Here is a 21,124-nt window from a genome sequence, read left to right on the forward strand (position 1 = left end):
AAAACAAAAATCAGAGTATTATAATGTACGAATCAAGAACATGAGGCACTATAGTGTTAAGAGGAGTATGGGAGAGAAAATTATCACAACTGAGATGGCTAAAAGTGAAACGTTGTCCCAGAACACAGATTTCAGTTGGACCAGTTGGTAAAAGGAACTTTCCGAGAAGAGGTTAAGGGTATATTGGGTTATGTTGATGACTGTCCATAAATTCCAGAGGGCCTGGTGGAATGATTTCAGGAGTTGGGCAGGAGTCAAAGCTGGGAATAGAAAAAGGATATGAAGGAATATGGTCATTATTTAACAGGGGTTGATGCCTGATCTGAGATTCCTCAGCTTCACGGTGAGTGACACAGTGATGCAGAGAATTATGAGAATAGTCCTAAATGTCTCAAGACAGGTGATGACAACCAGGCTATTAGGCTGTGGAGTGGGAAGAGGGGGTGAAGGTCTTGATAGAAGCCTGACGTTTTCCACTCTCTTGTTACTCTTGCTATTCATGTTAGGAAGGCCACTGGAGAATGTTTCAGAGAAGGCACTATCTTGGTTCCTCAGAAAAGTACTTACCTTCATCCATAAACATATATAGATACCCCTAAATCTGGAGAAAACAATGTACTGAAAGGCATTTCATTATTTAAAAACTTTCTTTTTTATGTGGTATATTTATACAATGGAATACTACTCAGCCATAAAAACCGACAACATAACGCCATTTACAGCAACATGGATGCTCCCGGAGAATGTCATTCTAAGTGAAGTAAGCCAGAAAGAGAAAGAAAAATACCATATGAGATCGCTCATATGTGGAATCTAAAACAAACAAACAAACAAACAAAGCATAAATACAAAACAGAAATAGACTCACAGACATAGAATATAAACTTGTGGTTGCCAAGGGGGCAGGGGGTGGGAAGAGATGGACTGGCTTTTCAAAATTTTAGAATAGATAAACAATATTATACTATATAGCACAGGGAAATATATACAAGATTTTATGGTAGCTCATAGAGGAAAAAAATGTGACAATGAATATATATATGTTCATGTATAACTGAAAAATTGTGCTCTACACTGGAATTTGACACACATTGTAAAATGATTATAAATCAATAAAAAATGTTAAACAAAACTTTCTTCTCAACAGAGTGAAGGAGTGAGACTTAATCCAGCAATTTCCAGTGAGAGGAAATAAACTAGTTTCAGGCACATTCTTGTAACCAAATTAATCTACTGGTGAGAAGAAGAATTATTGAAGGGTTTTGAGTCATATTGACCTCTCAGCAATGTTTCTTCAAAGATTTTTATGAATTGGTCCACCACATAGTTGGTGTTCAGGACATAATTAAAAATTGTAATCTTCCTGAGAACATGCTCTGTGCCCTCAGAAAAATTCAAATTTATTCTTCAAAGAATAACACAAGTTTCAAAGCTTCCATGAAGTCTTCAGTAACTCCTTCTCCCTAGACACTGCCCTTTTGTTATAACCTGTAGAGCACCATTAACCACTTTCCTACTTGGAATTGGTTTATCTTAATTTAAGCTTCATTTCCCATATACATCATCTATACTATATAAGAAGACATACAAACTTAAATGATGAATTAACTATGATATCTAGAATGTATTGAGCACTTTCTATTTTTAGAATACCACATGCAGCCTCTACCTCCACTGATTTGTCACCCAGCCATGGGAGACATTATTCCCATTTCACATATGGGGAAACTGAAGCTTGCTGACAAGTACTTACACACTGAAATCCAAAAAACTAGCAAGTAGCAGAGCTGGTACTTGAAGTCATATCGTTTTAAATCAAAGCCTCAGTTCGTGATCAGTAAGAAGTATTCCCCTAATATTTTATAAATAATCTACACTCTCTATCCCAACGCTGGACACAGTAAAGTTACTCATGATAATGCCTTATTCGTGGGTGACTGATTTATTGAATCCATCATTCAGAAGCAATACAGAGAATTAAAAAGCATGGTTTGGGAATCAAATATAATATTAGCTACTGTGAATTTGGCAAATAAACTATCTTTCAGAATCCCCACCAAATGATAAGAACTATGTCAACAAATGCTTACAAGCAAACTCCTCTTCTCACTCTCCAAAAAGTAAAAGAAAAAAAACATTTCTACATTTAAAAGTGATAGAACTTTTTGATAACAGCAGTGAATAAGCCACATAAAGTGCTGGAATTTGTTCAGTAATTCATCCAGCATTCATTCTCTCCTCAAGTACTAAGTATGTACTTACATTACACCAAAGTGTGTCATAATTCTATGATTTACAGCTATACATAAAACACATTACCTGACCTCACGGTGTGTAGTGGATCAAGACCAATGTATAAAGTGATCATTATAATTTGTGATTTTTATTCTTTGTGCCCAAGCAGAGAGCATTATTTTTGTCCCTCAGGCCAGTATGGTAGGATGCTCTCATTTACACTATAGTTCACCAACCAGGAGGATATGTAATAGTTAATCAGTGTGGGTGCCTAATGCCAGTAATGCTTCTGAATGATAACTGGAGTCCAGGTCTCCTCATTTCCATACATTGTTCCTTCTGCTGTGATGTTTATAACTCTTCTTTCAAGCATTTAATAATTGGTTTCTTAGCCCCTCTTTTATTCCTCTTCATTCCTTCCCTTTTTCCTTAGTATAGTTATGTGCTCTCCAAATCATAATGAACTTTCAAACTGAGATCCAATTTCATACTCTCAAAGTCCATGGGATAGACAAAGTTCCCGGTATCACCATACTCCGAAAGAAGAAACTAACAGTGAGGTAGCTTTAAGAACTTGTCCAAGTCACACAAGCTCTTATGTGGCAAAGCAAAAACTCAAGACCCTCCTGTTCCTTTCACTTTTTCACAAGATAAATACATTTGTTCCTTAAGAATTTCCATACTGTTTGTAACATATTTTTCTGTTTAAGAGAGACTCAAAACATTCAGTATAGAGTGACACATAAATCAAGGGGGAAACGGATGTCTTGATGTATTTTCCAAGAAAAATCAGTCCCTGTAAATTTATTCAGTTGTAGATTGATCAGAAGCTTACCTTGCTCCCTGAACTACGCAAGAGGCAAATTCAGCACATTCACGTATGAGTCTCAAATCAGAAATTCAATCCATGAAAGAAAGGAAACATTCTACTGAGATGTTCTTCTGAGTCTCTGATGAAAATGGAAAGTTCTCCAAAGCAAGGAGATACTTAAAAAAATTAATTGCCGGGGAAGTGGGTAACATGAATTCCATGGTAAAGTCTGCTCATCTCCCTTTTCAGGTAAGTCACTTATCTGCTTTGAGTCCCTATATCTTTATCTATAAAATGGAGCTATTCGGAAGGTTGCCCTGAACTACACTCTCCCTGAAAGACTGCCGCTGTCATGAGATAATAAGAGAATCTCTGGAATATCCTGAAAAAGGACAATTATCATAATCATAATCAAGGTCGCGGTTATTACAGCCCTGGTCGTTACTGCAGGCTCTCAGCAAACCTCAGTTTGGGGAAAGGCCACCGTAGGTACTAGACAACTATTGACAGTCAGGTGAATGGATGAATGGTCAATGGGCTCTGGCACTTTGTCTGTTACCTATAATATAAGTCCCCATGGAGTCACATAGGAACATGAAGAGAGTTATAGAACCTTGGACCTCCCAGGGCACAAAGCTCCCATGAGACCAACAATAGCTCCTGACCCCGCACAGCTAGAGACCAAATGGTTAGTGTGTCTGTAAAAACCGAGCTTTGCCTATTGATGGAGAGTATGAGTGTATTATAATTACTACTTGGGTTCTCGTTGATCATGCTAAAATCAAGTTACATCATTACCTCTAGGGCTCCAATTTGATGTAAACATGGGGGGATAAGGACAGAAGTTTGAGATATCAATGGCATGTAACATTATGTTAGTTTCAGGTGCACAACACAATGATATGATATTTGTATATATTGCTAAATGATCACACAATAAGTCTAGTTAACATCCACTTCCATCCTTAGTTGCAAATTTTTTTTCTTACATTGAGGACTTTTATGATTTACTCTCTTAGCAACTTTCAAATATGCAATAAAGGATTATTAATTATAGTCGCCATGCTGTACAAATATCCTACCATGGCATTTATTTTGTAACTTTTTCTGTATCTTGAAATGACCTCAACTCATTCCTTTGATTATGCCTTTTGGCCCATAAGAGGATTCCGGGCACTACACATCAAACCTCAAAAGTCCTAAATGCTAGATTTGTTGTTTCACTTCACATAGCCTCACTTTCTATATCTTTTTAATGAAATTAGTAATACCTATCTTTGAAGTTTTACAGACTGCTTTGAGGATGAAATAAGACAAGGGACGTGAAATGAAGGTAAATCACTCAACCTGTGTAAAGGATTCCACCTGTTGTCAGAAAGTTCTATCCCAGGTCATTCTGACTGATGTATCACAGCAATGTCACTTTGAAGGAAAAGGCTTCCAGCCATGAGACTCTGAAGACCCCCTGAAATAAAATAAAATCACATCAACAAGGTTGCCCTGGGCACCAGGTAGTTCCCACTATAGTGAGTTTGAATAAAGCCAGATTGGGATTTAAGGGTCTAATGACTAATGTCTTGAAGGGAATTACACTGACATGGAGCTCTAAGGGAACAAGTTCTCCTGTGACCCATCCACAGCTCCATGCCTCATGGACTGAATATTTTAATTAAAATCTCACCTGTAGGGACCAAGTCCTTAGGGAACTTGCTAACAAAAGTCATGGGTGTGTGAGTTGTTATTTCTTCTCCATTAAACCCATCTGTTCTCAAAAATCAAGAAAGAGAGGCTATTAACATTATTCTTGGAAGAAGTTGATGTGGACATCAGAGCTGGAAAAAAAAACACATGCTGGTACATCCAACCAATCACAAAAGTCTTAGACAACCAAGCAAGTGACATCCTGGGCCCCTCAGTTAGCCACGCTATGATCCAGCTCCACACACCAGTGAACCACCACTAGCCCCTTGACCTCCTGGGGCTTTGTAGCCAACTAGCAACACAGTCCCACCCACCATTGGACCAGGACCAGGATGAGGACACCTCTGGTCATGTAGCTGGCCATACCAGGACCCAGCTCTGCTCACCAGCAAGTGACCACCTCTGCATAAGGCATAACCTGGCTACCAACCAGACCAGGGTCTAGGTATGCCTATCAGCACATCCACAGTCATCATCCTGTAACAACAAAAAGACACACAGCCCATACAGGGAGCACCCCTAGAGCATATCACTCTAGTGAGCAGAGGGCAGTGCACTGCTGGGACACAGGATGTTTCCTACATAAAACCACTTTTCCAAGATAGGGTAACATAACCAACCTACCAAATACCAATAAATAATAACAATGAATTAGTCAAAATGAGGCAACAGAAGAATATGATCCAAATGGAATATCAAGATAAAACCCCAGAAGAGGAGATCAGTGAAGTGGAGATAAGGAATCTACCCAACAGAATTCATTGAAACAATTATGAAGATGCTCAAAGAAATCAGAAGAAGAATGGATGGACACAGAAATTTAAAAGACAGCTAGAAAATACAAAGAAGAGCCTAACAGAATTGAAGAATACAATAACTGAAATAAAAAATGCACTAGAAGGAATCAAAAAAAGATTAGATGATACAGAGCAATGGAGCAGTGAACTGGAAGACAGAGTAGTGGAAATTCACACAAGCACGTCAGAGAAAGGAAATTTAAAATGAGGACAATTTGAGTCCTGAGATAGAATCAAGAAACTCAAATCCTCATGACAGTGTCCCAGAAGGAGAGAGGAGGTGGGGTACAGAACATATTTGAAGGTATAATAGCTGAAAACATCCCTTACCTGGAAAAGTATCAGACAACTAGGGCCAGGGAGCAGAGAGAATCCCAAACAGTATTAACTCAAAAAGGTCCATACCAAGAGGTATTATAATTAAAATGACAAAAAATAAAAAGAGATTATTAAAAGATGCAAGGGAAAAGCAACAACTTATGTACAATGGACCTACCATAAGGGTATTATTGGACTTCCCAGCAGAAACTCTGTGGGCCAGAACAGGGTGGGTGATATATTTCAGTTGATGAAAGGGAAAAACAAGAAGACTCCGCCTGGAAAGGCTATCCTTCAGATGTGAAGAAATAATCAAGACTTTTACAGATGAGCAAAAGCTAAAAGAGTTCAGGACCACAAAACCAGCTGTACAAGAAATGTTAAAGAGCCTTCTCTAAGTAGAAAAGAATAGGCTACAACTAGAAACATGATAATTATGAAAGGAAATATCTCATTGGTAAAGGCAAGAGTATAGTGTTGAGCATTTGTTTTGCAGCAAGTCCTAATGAAGGCCGCGTGCACCTCGAGCAGCCAGGTTGGCACCTCCAGGCTCCTTCCCCAGTAACCACACTGAGCACCTCAGCATCAAGCGGACGTAGCTTTAACTGTGTCTGTGAGCATCTGTGCTTTATCTCAGTGTATTTTGTTCATCCATCAACAAAATGTGTCCTAAGGTGTTTGCTTCTTTGCTTTACACCATTTTGGCTTACAAAAGTTTCATAGCCATGCTCTACTTTCAGACAGTGGGGAAAATGTAGGGGTGTGTGTGTGTGTGTGTGTGTGTGTGTGTGTGTGTTTGTATATATACATATATATTTATATGGTTTTATAAAGATATTAAGGAAAAATTGAGGAATTCAGCAACTGAGGATTCAGTACTAGAATGAAGAGAAATGTATTGAGGTAAACTTCATTTTCTTACCTGCAATAAAAATTTGACAAGTATCTTAAAATAGTAGACACAGATCGATCCATTGCTGCTGCAAATCCTGGAGGGTATTATTAGTGAAATAGGTTAGATATAGAAATACAAATACTGTATGTTTTCACTTACATGTGGAATTAAAATGTTTTGCATCTCTCTGATAATCAGTGATATTGAACATTTTTCGTTCTACTATTGGCCATTTGTATATTTTCACTGGAGAATTGCTTGTTTCAGTCTTCTGCCCATTTTTGCATTTAGTTGTAGGGGTTTTTTGTTGTTGCTATTGTTGTTAAGTTGTATGAGCTGTTTTTATATTTTGGAAACTAAGCCCATGTAAGTTGCCAATATTTCTTCCATTTTGTAAGTTGTCTTTTTTTTTTTTAAACATTTGTTTATTGAGTTATAGTCATTTTACAATCTTGTGTCAAATTCCAGTATAGAGCACAATTTTTCGGTTTATACATGAACATACATATATTCATTGTCACATTTTTTTTTCGCTGTGAGCTACCACAAGGTCTTCTATATATAAGTTATCTTTTTGTTTTGCTTATGGTTTCCTTTGACGGGCAAAAGCTTATATGTTTAGTTAGGCCCCATTTATTTATTTTGCTGTTAAATCCTATTGCCTCGGTAGAATGCTTTAGGAGAACATTGCTAAGATTTATGTCAGAGAATGTTTTGCTATGTTTTCTTCTAGGAGGTTTATACTGTCCTATGTTTAATTCTTTAAGCCATCTTGAATTTATTTTTGTGTATGGTGTGAGGGAATATTCAAACGTCATTGATTTACGTGCAGCTGTCCAGTTTTCCCAACATCACTTGCTGAAGAGACTGCATTTTTTCCATTGTATATTCTTGCCTCCTTTATCAAAGATTAATTGACCTTAAGTGTGTGGCTTTATTTCTGGGCTCTCTATTCTGTTCCATTGATCCATATGTCTGTTTTTGTGCCAATACCATACTGTTTTGATTCCTGTAGCTCTGTGGTATTGTTTGAAGTCAGGGGTGAGGGTAATTTCTCTAGCTTTGTTCTTTTTCTTCAGTATGGCTTTGGCAATTCTGGGTCTTCTGTGATTCCGTATAAAATTTCATATTATTTGGTTTAGTTCTGTGGAAAATGTCCCAGGTCATTTGATAGGGATCACAGTAAATCTGTAGATTGCTTTGAGTAGCATAACCATTTTAACAATATTAATTCTTCCAATCTAAGAGCGTGGGATATCTTTCCATTTCTTTAAATCATCTTTAATTTCCTTAATTAATGTTTTTGTAGTTCTTTGCTTATAAGCCTTCCACCTCCTTGGTCAGGTTTATTTCTAAGTTTTTATTCTTTCGGATGCAGTTTAAAAAGGCATTGTTTCTTTACTTTCTTTTTCTAATATTTCATTGTTACTAAAAAGAAATGCCACTGATTTCTGTATGTTGATCTTGTATCCTGCTACCTTGGCAAATTCTTTGATCAGCTTTAGTAGTTTTTTTTTTTTTTTGTGGAACCTTTAGTGTTTTCTATATATAGTATCATGTCATCCACATAGAATGACAATTTTATTTCTTCTTTTTTCGTGTAGATATATTTTATTTCATTTTCTTACCTGACTGTCATGGCTAGGACTTCCAATATTATATTGAAAACACATAGTGAGAGTGTGCATCCTTGTCTTGTTCCAGACTGTAGTAGGAAGGCTTAGAACTTTTCACCATTCAGTATTATGTTGGCTGTGGCTTTGTCCTAAATAGCTTTTATATGTTGGGGAATGTTCCCTCTACACCTACTTTGGTAAGAGTTTTCATCATAAATGTGTGTAGAATTTTATCAAATGCTTTTTCTGCATCTATTGAGATGATCATGTGATTTTTGTCCTTTCTTTTGTTGACACAGTGTATCATGTTGATTGATTTGTGTAAGTTGAACCATCTCTGAGTCCCTGAGTTGAACCCACTTGATCACAGTGCATGACCTTTCTTATGTGTTGTTGGCTTCTGTTTGCTAATATTTTTGCATCTTTGTTCATCAATGATATTGGCCTGTAAGTTTTTCTTTTGGCAGTGTCTTTGTCTGGCTTTGGTGTCAGGCTGATGGTGGCTTTCTAGAATGACTTTGGGAGTATTTCCTCCTCTTCAATATTTTGGAAAAGTTTGAGAAGGATCGATACAAGTTCTTTGTTTGGAGGAACTCTCCTGTGAGGCCATCTGATTCTGTACTTTTGCTTGCATGGCTCATTTACTTTTAACACTGAATAATATTCCCCTGTCTGAATGTGCCACAGTTTATAAATCCTTTCACTTACTGAAAGACATATTGATTGCTTCCAAGATTTGGCAACTATGAACAAAGCTGCTATAAACATTGTGGGGTTAAGTTTTCAATTCCTTTGGGTAAATACCAAGTAGAAAAACTGCTGGATTGTATAGTAAGAGTATGCTTAGTTTTGTTAGAAACTGCCAAGCTGTCTTCCAAAGAGGCTGCAATATTTTGCAGTCCTACTGGAAAGGAATGAGAGTTCCATTTGCTCCACATCCTTAGCAGCACTGGATGTTGTCAGTGTTCTGGATTTTGGCCTTTCTAATATATGTGTAGTATTATTTCATTGTTGTTTTAATTTGCATTTCCTGATAACATAAAATGTGGAGAATGACTCAATTTAAAACATTAACATTTTTGGTAATTTTCAAAGGACTATACCTAAGAAGAGGAGGACTCTCCAGGGCTGGTTTCATGACCATAAAGCCTGTACAGTTCTTAGATGGTCCTGCACTGGGTTAACACTCTGCTTTTCCCAACTTGGAATTATTATAAGTTTTTTAAATGGGACTCCACATTTTTGTTTTCACATAGGATCTGCACATTCTATAGCCATTCTGGTTTAAGTGTGAAGACTGTGTGAACTGATTCATCACATTTAAAGTATTCAAGGGAGATTTTAGGATTTCACAAGGTTGACGTGTGGAAAATGAAAATACCAGTTCCTTTTCTACAAAAGGAAAAACCTTCCCTATCAGGAGGGACAATAGCGGTGATCTTTCACTTGGTTCTGAGGGATATGCCCCATACATTTAAATACCTCTGGCATTCCATAACAAGTCATTTGGCACTTCACATCAAATCACAGGGGCCCTAATACTAGATTCCAGACATCATGTAAAAAAAGTACACTTCACGCTTCCTATGTATGAGTCCATGGTTTTGAAAGAAATATATATTTTATTTGTATTCTGAATGTATTCTAACTCATTTAGCTGAAAAAGAAATGTTCAAAGAAAAACCAATATCTCTAATATTTATAATTCAAAGAAATTGTCTTTAGACTCAGTAAAACTGGACACTGTTTTCCTTTTTAAAAGATGTCTTTATTATTTTTATCATCCTTCTGAATGATTTTTAGTATTCTAATACACGAAAATGAAAAAGCTAGGCTAGGCTATTCCTACCGAGTGGTGAGGACCAGTCAGCTCAACCTGTAATTTAAGCCTGAATGATAATCTATCAGTTGGTGTCCTGACTGTATACACAAAGGAAGGATCACAAACAGACACATTTGCTTCATAGACTTAAAAGAGCATGGGGGGAAGTACTCCAGTAGTTCATAAGACTCTTGATGTAGCAAGTCAATATTTTCCCCATGTCGACTGAAATGTATGAGACTGTCTTATTGTTGATTCTACATAATTAAAATATGAATCTTACAGAGAACTTTGCCTTCCCTACAGCCTTTTTAAAGGCACTCTTGACCTCTTTGTTCCTCAGGCTGTAGATCATAGGGTTCAGCATGGGAACAATGATGGCATAGAACACAGATGCCACCTTGTCAGTGTCCATGGAATGGCTGGAGCTGGGCAGTAAGTACATGAAGGTGCCAGTCCCGTAGAAGATGGAGATGGCAGTGAGGTGGGAAGCACAAGTGGAAAAAGCCTTCTGGCATCCTTCAGATGAGCGCATCCTCAGAATGGTGATAAATATAAACAAATAGGAAATCGAGATGATCAGGACAGAAAAGAGGGCATTGAAACCCACCACAAAAAATATAACCATCTCATTGATGTAGCTGTCTGAGCATGAGAGAGCCAGGAGAGGAGGGGCATCACAGAAAAAATCATCAATCACATTGAATCTACAGAAAGAGAGATTGAATATGTTCCATGTGTTCAGAGAGGCCTCCAGAAAACCAAGGACATAGGAACCTATGACCAGACACAAACACAAGCTTGTTGTCATGATGCTGGTGTAATGTAGTGGTTTACACACTGCTGCATAACGGTCATAGGCCATGCAGTTCAAGAGAACAATTTCCACAACAACAAAGACCGCAAAAAAGAACAACTGAGCAGCACATGCATTGTAGGAAATGACCTTGTCTCCTATAAGGAATCCAGCCATCGCCTTGGGAGTGACAGCTGTGGAGTAACCAAAGTCTGCCAGAGACAGGTTACTGAGGAAGAAGTACATGGGAGTGTGGAGACGAGAGTCCAGCAGGATCAATGTGATCACTCCCAAGTTCCCAAGCAGAGTGATGAGGTAGACGAGAGTGAACACCAGAGAGAGTGGGATCTGCAGTCCTGGGTCATCAGTTATCCCAACAAGAATGAATTCAATCAGCTCTGTACGATTCTCCACTGGGGCCATTGGTGCAGTATGTGAATATCCTATAGTAATGGGGAAAGAGAATCTGGGTGGTAACTGAGCTTAGATCCATCATTATGCCCAAGGTGTATCTCTCATCAGAATTCTCAAATTTAACAGGAGCAAAAACCAAATGTAATTATTAAATATGGAGGGAAACATAGATTGTTCTAGCTAAAAGAATTTTGGAGATAATATATCCCATTCTCCTATCCTCATAAAGGATTGAAATTAAAGTTCAGAGATGAAAAGAGACTTCTGTACAACTAATGATTTGCTACTGAGTAAAATATGTTGATCTTTCAATTCAGATTTTCAAACTCTGGACACAGAATAATTATGCAATAAAATAGGTTAGTGTAATTTAATTCTTTTCATTCAATTACCACTATTGTATCAAGTACAGTATTATATTGTGGCAAAACATAGTTTCATATATCATGTTCTAGCCTTCAGTAGTCTCAGAAGATAATAGGATACGCAGAATGTGTAGTTACCACACAGTGGGTACAAGAGAAGTGGCTGTACAAGAAATGCAGACATCCAGAGAATAAAAGCTAAAAGCATGAGTCAAGACTAAGGACATCTGGATGCAAATTCCAGCTCCAGCATGTACTAGATGGCTGACTCTGGGTACTGCTCAGTATCATTTGTCCATCACTTTTCCCTTGAAATCATTATCAAACTGGAGTGATCATGCAAACTGGCACTGTAATTTTTTACACACTATGACTAGGGCAGAGCTATTGGTCTATGTACTGATTAGAGGAATAGATGTTGTAATAGAGGAATTGCAGGTAACTGTGAAAACCAACATCTTGTATCCTCACTCATTCCATTTCTGCCCCAAATTCCTTTCACTCTCATATTCTGTCTATACCTTCCTCCAATTTTTCACCCAGTATTCTTCTTCTACCCAGATAGTGCCCAGTACAGCTATGCCAAGTAAGGATCAATCTGTTTTCTGAGTCAGCTTTTGTATTAAGTAGGGTGTCTGAGCCTCAATTTTCCAACTGAAAAATGGATATAACAATATTGCTTAGCACTTAACAGACCTTCAGTAAATGTAGATATTTTTACTGTCAGAAGATAGTGGAAGGCTCTATCTAGGGACCAAACAGTAGGTGAGGTTAGAAAAAGCTTCTAAGGGGGAATGAAATCTGGGATGTTATGATCCATTCATTTTTCTTTGTATTAATCTCATTAATCTGTGCAACAGATAATGATGGTTTGGACCCGGGTGGTAGTGAGACAGATAATGAGAAATTATCCAATTCTGGATATATCTCAAAAGTAGAGCTGTTTGGATTTCCTGCTATATTGAACATAGGGCATTGAGGGAAGAGGGAACAACGATGATTCCATTTTTCTATAGCAGTACATGGAATGGTGTAGACGAACCAGATATTTGAGGAAGAGCAAGAGAGATGATTCTAAGTAAGTCCTGCCGAGTTTGAGATTCCTTTTGGTCATCTAATTTGGAAGGGTTGCATAAACAATTGGAATAGTTGCATCATATTTTACTATTTTGAACTATATTGGAAATTTCCTACTGATATAACCTTCAGGTATTATATAAAATCCACAAAACTAAATTAACACCACTAAAGCAAACAGCTTGGAAAAAACAAAAATCAGAGTAATCTAATGTACGAGTCAAGACCATGAGGCAATATAGTTCATAGCAGATCAAGAACAATGTATAAAATGATCAATATTACTGGTCATTTTTGTTCTTTTGTTCTTTGTGGTCAAGCAGAGAGCATTATTTTTGTCCCTCAGGCCAATTGATGATAAGATGCTCTCATTTACACTATAGTTCACCATCTAGGGTATCTAATAGTTAATCGGTGTAGGTGCCTAATGCCAGTAATGTTTCAGAATGATAACTGGAGTCCAGATCTGCTCATTCCCATAAATTGTTCCTTCTGGTTTGGTGTGTGTACCTCTTTTTTCAAGCATTTACTAATTGGTTTCTTAGCCCCTCTTTTATTCCTCTCCATTCCTTCTTTGTTCCTTAGTGCTGTTATGTGCTTTCTAGATAATGATATATTTTCAAACTGAGATTCAAGTTCATACTCTAAAAGTCCTTGGGATAGACAAAATTCCTAATATCACCATTCTCCGAAAGAAGAAACTAACAGTGAGGTAGGTTTAACAACTTGTCCAAGTCACACAAGCTCTTATGTGGCAAAGCAAAAACTCAAGACCCTCCTGTTCCTTTCACTTTTTTTAACGAGATAAATACATTTGTTCCTTAAGAATTTCCATGCTGTTTGTAACATATTTTCCTGTTAAAGAGACACTCAAAACATTCAGTATAGAGTGACACATAAATCAAGAGGGAAACGGATGCCTTGATGTATTTTCCAAGAAAAATCCGTCCCTGAAAATCTATTCAGTTGTAGATTGATCAGAAGCTTACCTTGCTCCCTGAACAATGCAAGAGGCAAATTCAGCACATTCACATATGAGTCTCAAGTCAGAAATTCAATCCATGAAAGAAAGGAAACATTCTACTGAGATGTTCTTCTGAGTCTCTGATGAAAATGGAAAGTTCTTCAGAGCATGGCGATATTGAAAAAATTAATTGCCGGGGAAGTGGGTAACATGAATTCCATGGCGAGATCTGCTCATCTCCCTTCTCAGATAAGTCACTTAACTGCTTTGAGTCCCTATATCTTTATCTATAAAATGGAGCTATTCGGAAGGTTGCCCTGAACTACACTCTCCCTGAAAGACTGCCGCTGTCATGAGATAATAAGAGAATCCCTGAAATATCCTGAAAAAGGGCGATTATCATAATCATAATCAAAGTCACTGTTATTTGCAGGTATTTGCCCAGGTCATTACTGCAGGCTCTCAGTAAATCTCAGTTTGGGGAAATGCCACTGTAGGTACTAGACAATTATTGAAAGCTGGGCGAATGGATGAATGGTCAATGGGCTCTGGCACTTTGTCTGTTACCTATAATATAAGTCCCCATGGAGTCACATGGGAACATGTAGAAAAAGTCTCATAACCTTGGAACTCGCAGAGGACAAAGCCCCCATGAGACAAACATCAGCTCCTTACCCCACACAGCTAGAGCCTGAATAATTAGTGTGTCTGTAAAAACCCAGCTCTGCCTGTTGAGGGAGAGCATGAGTGTATTAACATTACCGTATGTGTTCTCGTTGATCATGCTAAAATCAAGTTACGTCATTACCTCTAGGGCTCCAATTTCACATAAACATGGGGGGATAAGGACAGAGGTGTGAGGCATAATTGGTCTGTAACATTATGTTAGTTTCAGGTATAAGACACAATGATTTGATATTTGTATATATTGCAAAATGATTACCCCAATCAGTCTGGTTAACCACCACTCCCATCCCTCGTTACTAAATTGTTTTCCTGTTTTGAGAACTTTTATGATTTACTCTCTTAGCAACTTTCAAATATGCAATGCAGGGTTATTAATTATAGTCGCCATGCTGTACAATTATGCCACCATGGCTTTTATTTTGTAACTTTAAGTCTGTACCTTCTGAATGACCTCATCTCATTCCTTTGAATATGCCTGTTTGCCCATAAGTAGATTCCCTGGCACTACCCATCAAACCACAAAAGGCCTAAATTCTAGATTTCTTATTCAGATGGGAACAATGTGAATCCTTTCACTTCACACAGCCTCACTTTCTGGAATTTTTGATGAAATTAGTAATACCCACCTTTGATGTTTTAAAGACTGCTTTGGGGATGAAATAAGACAAGGGGTGTAAAATGCTTAGAAAATCACTCAACCTGTAAATCACTTAGTAAATCACTCCTCCTGTTGTCAGAAAGTTCTATCCCAGGGCATTCTGACTAATGTATTACAGCAATGTCATTGTGAAGGGAAAGGCTTCCAGAAGTGAGCTTCTGAAGACCCCCTTGAAATAAAATAAAATCACATCAACAAGGTTGCCCTGGGCACCAGGTAGTTCCCACTATAGTGAGTTTGAATAAAGCCAGATTGGGATTTAAGGGTCTAATGACTGATGTCTTGAAGGGAATTACACTGACATGGAGCTCTAAGGGAACAAGTTCTCCTGTGACCCATCCACAGCTCCATGCCTCATGGACTGAATATTCTAATTAAAATCTCACCTGTAGGGACCAAGTCCTTAGGGAACTTGCTAAGGAAAGTTATGGGTATGTGAGTTGTTATTTCTTCTCTAATATATCCATCTGTTCTCAAAAATCAAGAAAGAGAGGCTATTAACGTTCTTAGAAGAAGTTGATGTGGACATCAGAGCAGGAAAGAAACACAGGCTGGGGCATCCAAGCAATCAGAAAGGTCTTAGACAACAATACTTTCATAAGTCATGTGGCGTTTTTTCTTTCTTTCTTTCTCTTTTGCTTTCTCTTTTTCTTTCTTTCTTTCTTTCTTTCTTTCTTTCTTTCTTTCTTTCTTTCTTTCTTTCTTTCTTTCTTCCTTTCTTCCTTTCTTCCTTTCTTCCTTTCTTCCTTTCTTCCTTTCCTTCTTTCCTTCTTTCCTTCTTTCTTTCTTTCTTTCTTTCCTCCTCCCTCCCTCCTTCCCTCCCTCCTTTCCTCCCTTCCTTCCTTTCAGAAGTAGATATCCTTCTGTGTGTATTGTGCCTCTTAAATTCTGAAGCCATAACCTGATTAGAACTAAAAATCTAGCAAATGGTACTCCAATTTAATCTCTTCCAACACTAATCTTTGTTTCCTTTTACACATTTTTCACACCTTCAGATGAAATTTTATATCTTGACTTTCTTACAATTAGATACGGGTTGCACCCCAGCCTTCTTGCACTTGGTAACACTGACACCTTCCACAAGTGACTCCAGAGATGTGTGTGCCTGTATATATATGTATCTTTAAAAAGGTTGTGTTATATTTCTTTACTATTGTGTCTGTATGAAATGAAGGATGCTCACTGAACTTACTGTGGTAATTATTTTATGATGTATGTAAGGCAAATCATTATGCTATACATCTTAAACTTAAGCAGTGCTGTATGTCAATTATGTCTCAAAATAAATAAATAAATACATAAATTAATTAATTAATGCAAGTAGGACAATGTAAGTTAAGAAGTTAAAAATAAAGTGGAAGTAACATAACTAAAGGTAAAAAGAACTTGTTACTTCTTATAATTTATTTCTCATGGAATTTTGTTTAAAACTTTAAAAAACCTAAATAAATTTGGAGGACAAAATGCTGAGGGAAAAACACCAGTCACAGCACACATACTGCACGATTCCACTTATATAAGGCATTTAAAATAGACACACTCATAGCAACAGTGAGGAGAACGGCAGCTGCCGGGGGCTGGGTGGAGGGGAAATGGGAGCTGCTGTTTAAAGGGAGTAAAGTTTCAGTTGTACAAGATGGATACGTTTAGAGAGCTGCGCGTGCCTGTATTTAATGATACTGGTATTGTGCACTTGAAAAGTTCCAAGGGTAGATCTCATATTGTGTTCTTGCCTCAACAAAAAGAAAAAGACATTAAAATGTTCACTTCCTACTAAAAAATAGTCACAGAATGTTTATGGTTTAGTGGTTTCTCTCTCTCTTTCTCTGTCTCTGTCTCTGTCTCTGTCTCTGTCTCTGTCTCTGTCTCTCTCCTGCTTTGTAGGCTGAACACAGGAAGTATCAGAGGAATATTAAGCCTGTGAGAAATGACACCAGCATCAGGTCCTAAAGACACAAGAATGCCTCCTAAATCAGAAGAGAGTAACCTAAGGTTGTATCAGTCTTGTTAAGAACAACTCTGGGAGTCCCCAGAATGTGTCCCCATCCTTAGGACACGTCGGATCGTAGGAGAGAACCCCCACAAAATTCTGGATATGATTCATATAGATAAATGTCATTCACAAAGATACAAAAATATGATTCACATAAGTAAATCTTGATTCAGATAAAAATAATTTTAGAAAGAGTCCAAGTACATTATTTTCTTTTATCTAAATATTTCTTCTGAGAAAAAAAAAATAAGGCTGAAATACAACACTGCTTTCCGGTTCCTCCTCACTGATGAATTACGGTTATTTCTGAGGTGCTTGTCATTTGATAGGATTAATCTGTTACAGATCATTCTTGTCCTCAGTTACTTCTTCTCGAAATGAAAGCGATCATTTTTCCTTTTCCTTGTGAGAAACATGCACAGAAAAGCCCTCTCCGTCCTTGTTTGCTGTAATACGTGGACGCTGGGTGTGGGGCTGGGAGGGACGTGGTTCTGCATAGAGAGTTGAGTTCTGGGAGGAGCTCCCATGCTGTGTTTCCTTTCCATTTCTGCTGCTTTAAGAGCTAATGGGGACAAAAGATTTGGAAGTTTTTCCATTTTGGGTCTACAGTATTAAGTGATATTTTCCTTATGTTTTCTAAATACTTGCTATTGTATCTTTGGTTATGATGTTCCACAATTATTTTTTAAAAGGGGACAGAGAAATTAAACCTGGGTTTTTAGAAGCTGCTTTGGATCTTCCTGCAAATGGAAGGGAAAATATTACCATAGAAAGAACTCTAGTCTTGAGGAGGCAGAAGACCCAAGTTCCATCTCCTGCAAGCTATGTTGTGACATCAAGAAAGTCTTCTCTGAGCTCTGGTTTAATCGTGACACCACCATAAGATTGTGCAAGGGTCAAATGAGAACACGTGAAAGCACTTCAAAAGCTGTGAAGCACATGGGAGCTATAAGATAGTGTAGGGTTTCAAAGCCAAAGAAGACAACCTCAGCTCCCTCAGGGGGAAGTGCTGTAGTCGTGCATCTCTTCATTTTATTAATTCATTCATTTCATTAATATTTACACAGCACTATGTGTTGGGTCCTGGGACTGAGCCAGTGCCTTGCTCCTCCTGCCCATCAGGGGCGGAAGACAGTAATACACATCTAAATAATTATTAAGGATGTGTTAATAAAACATTGTATAGTAATAATAAAAAAGAAGAAATGAAGCTGGTAATGATAATGCCCACCTAGTAATAATATTAATAGTAATGGTTAATGTTTACTGAGTTAGGCACTAAGCTGCAAAAATTATGTCATGTAACCTCCACAAGCCTTATAAAAAAGATATTGTTATGATTTCCACTTTACAGATGGAAATCCTAAGACTGTGAGAAGTTTTAGTAATTTCCCCAGGGTTGCATTGCCAGTAAATGGTAGAAACAATATTCAAGTGGTGGTCACTTTGCAGTGTGTAGAAATGTCAAATCACTGTGCTGTGCACCAGGAACTAACGTAGTATTGTAGGTCCATATACCTCAAAAAACAAACCAGGGAAACAAATTTATAGAAAAGGAGACCAGATTTGTGGTTACCAGAGGTGGGGGTTAGGGGGAGGGGGAATTGGATGAAGATGGTCGAAACATACAGACTTCCAGCTGTAACGCAAATAAGTACCAGGAAGTTAAGGCACCACATGGTCAGGGTAGTTAACGCTGCTATACTATCTATGAAAGTTGTTAAGAGAGCAAATCCTAAGAGTTCTCATCACAAGGAAAAAATATTTTTTCTTTTGTTCTGTTTCTATGTAAGATGATGGATGTTAACTAAACTTATTGAGGTTATCACTTTATGATGTACCTAAGTCAAATTGTTAAAAGCTAACAATTATACCTTAAAACTTATGCAATGCTGTATGTCAGTTGCATCTCAATAAAACTGGAAGAAAACAAATCTGCGATTTCATAACTCTGAAGAAAACCACTATTCAAAACTTAGAAGTCTGCTTTCAGAAGCCACAGCCTAAACCACCATGATAAACTAACTGTTGATTAAATAAGGTAATGCATGTAATAGCAAGCATTCAATATATAAAATAATTACTATTACTTTGTCTAAGTACTACTTTTGTGCCTCCCAGATTATTCTTCATGCTCGTCGACACTTGAGTATTATGTTGTGTCAGAATTTTTCAGTCTTTACAGGGTTTTATTTCCCCCATCTCTGCTGATATGAAGGCTCAAAATTCTCTTAATGAACAAGATTTTTCAATTCCTAAGGAGACACAGCATCTCTCCAGCATGCCCTGCAAAGTTCAAGCCTCTAGATTGGGACCTTTATCCTTTGTGAGTTTACATATTCATCAAATTCTGAAAGGAGGCTCATGAATCAAAAAAAAAAAAATAAAAAATGGTTAAGAACTTCAGCTCTTACTGTATTGACTGAAGCACAGCTACTCTTTATGACGAGCTGGACTTTGGCACTTTTCTCCCTAGTCTGAGTTTTGGATGCTCAACGCCAGATAACACCTAGATTTCTTCCTTGTCAAAGCCCCGTGGAATGCTGGTATCATCCCATCAGTCCTAAAAAATTCTGTGCTGTCAAAAAATTTTTAAGTTTGGAAACACTACTTGAAGCACCCCCATCCTAGAGATTCAAATGCTCATTAACCTATTAAAGATGCTGAAAAGGAAAAGCTGTTTAAATTACTTTTGCTGCCAAAAATCCAGCCTCTGTACCCCGATAGCCAGATTGAGACTTGGAAGCAGAGTCATGGGGGAATTAGAAAAGAACGGCTTCATTTTTTTGCCAGGCAAAGGGGAATCATAGTAGACTAATGCCTTAGAGACTGTGAATCCACCTTGTGGTTGGTGTCCTGAGGTTTTATAGAAAAGCTGGGCAGGACAGAAAGGTGACAACACCCAGGGGGCTTTTCCTGGGTGCTGCACTTTTCTTAATCTTGATGAACCCACCTGGTGTCATGGGTCTGTTCATTCCTCTGAGGCCATCAGCCCATGACCACCTTCCTGGAACACAGCTCCTGGGTTAAAGGATAAGCCATTCTGGGTAAAGAATGAACAGAGAGTGGGGAGTAGAGTGAAAAGGCTGGGGGTTGTTTAGCACAAAAATTGTTGAGCAAGAGAAGCAAAGGTGGGGGTTTGTCAGAGAAAAGAGAAGAACAAGTTGCAAGAATTGTAGGTCAGAATGAATCAACAAACAGCTTTAGCTTCAGGGAGGCCATTTTGTTAGTTTTCTATGCTTTCACCTCCTCATGGTAATGTTTTTTCCTATGCACACCTGTTAACTCCCCTATAATCTTAGTATTTAGGGAAAAAATTCCCCATTAGATAGAAGTGTGTAATCCATGAAATCCTACACCCCCAGGAGCAATGCATTGCAGAGTTACACTCTTTGAACATCTTGTGCCAACCTTCAGGTCGTCATATATAACTTACCATATGGGATTCAAGATTCTCTCTCATTATGCTGAGTATATGCTAACTTTTTGAGGACTCATTTTTTGCCATGTTTACCTTTCAAATATCATCAAAATGTCTGATATGTTTTAGTTATCCATAAATACTTTTATGAATAAGTGAATAGCTCAGAATCTTTTGTTTTTTTCATTGATAAGGAACAGAGTAACCAACTGTTCTCATTTGCCCAAGACTGAAGGGTTTGCTGGAACTGGAGTCTTCCAGTGCTAAATCTGGAAAGTCCCAGGCAAACTGGGACAAGCTGGCCATGCTAAATGGTGGTGATTGCTTGTTTTGTTGATTTTTGCTTTTAGGAGTCCTGTTTGTGCACTCTGTGTTGTGTGTTGGGAATTGGGCTAAACATTGGCCGTGAACATTTTTTGTTGCTGTTTAACCCTCAGAACAATCCTAGGAAATAGGTGTTAATTTTTCCTCCATTTCAATGAGAGGAAACTAAGATGAATGGTTCATGCCTGACCCAAGAATACACGGCCTTAACCCCCACCTGGCCCTGCAGT

At 37.9% G+C, this 21,124-nt stretch overlaps 1 protein-coding gene across 1 annotated transcript; it reads right to left on the reverse strand.

Moving 5' to 3' along the window:
- Nucleotides 1–10,460: 10,460 nt before the first annotated feature.
- LOC116666668 (olfactory receptor 5B12-like) lies at nucleotides 10,461–11,414 on the reverse strand. Its single transcript, XM_032490499.1, has one exon. The coding sequence runs from the start codon at nucleotides 11,412–11,414 to the stop codon at nucleotides 10,461–10,463; it is 954 nt and encodes a 317-aa protein (XP_032346390.1).
- Nucleotides 11,415–21,124: the final 9,710 nt, after the last annotated feature.

The sequence above is a fragment of the Camelus ferus genome, chromosome 10 (assembly GCF_009834535.1).
Source record: "Camelus ferus isolate YT-003-E chromosome 10, BCGSAC_Cfer_1.0, whole genome shotgun sequence".
NCBI classification, from domain to species: Eukaryota; Metazoa; Chordata; class Mammalia; order Artiodactyla; family Camelidae; genus Camelus; species Camelus ferus.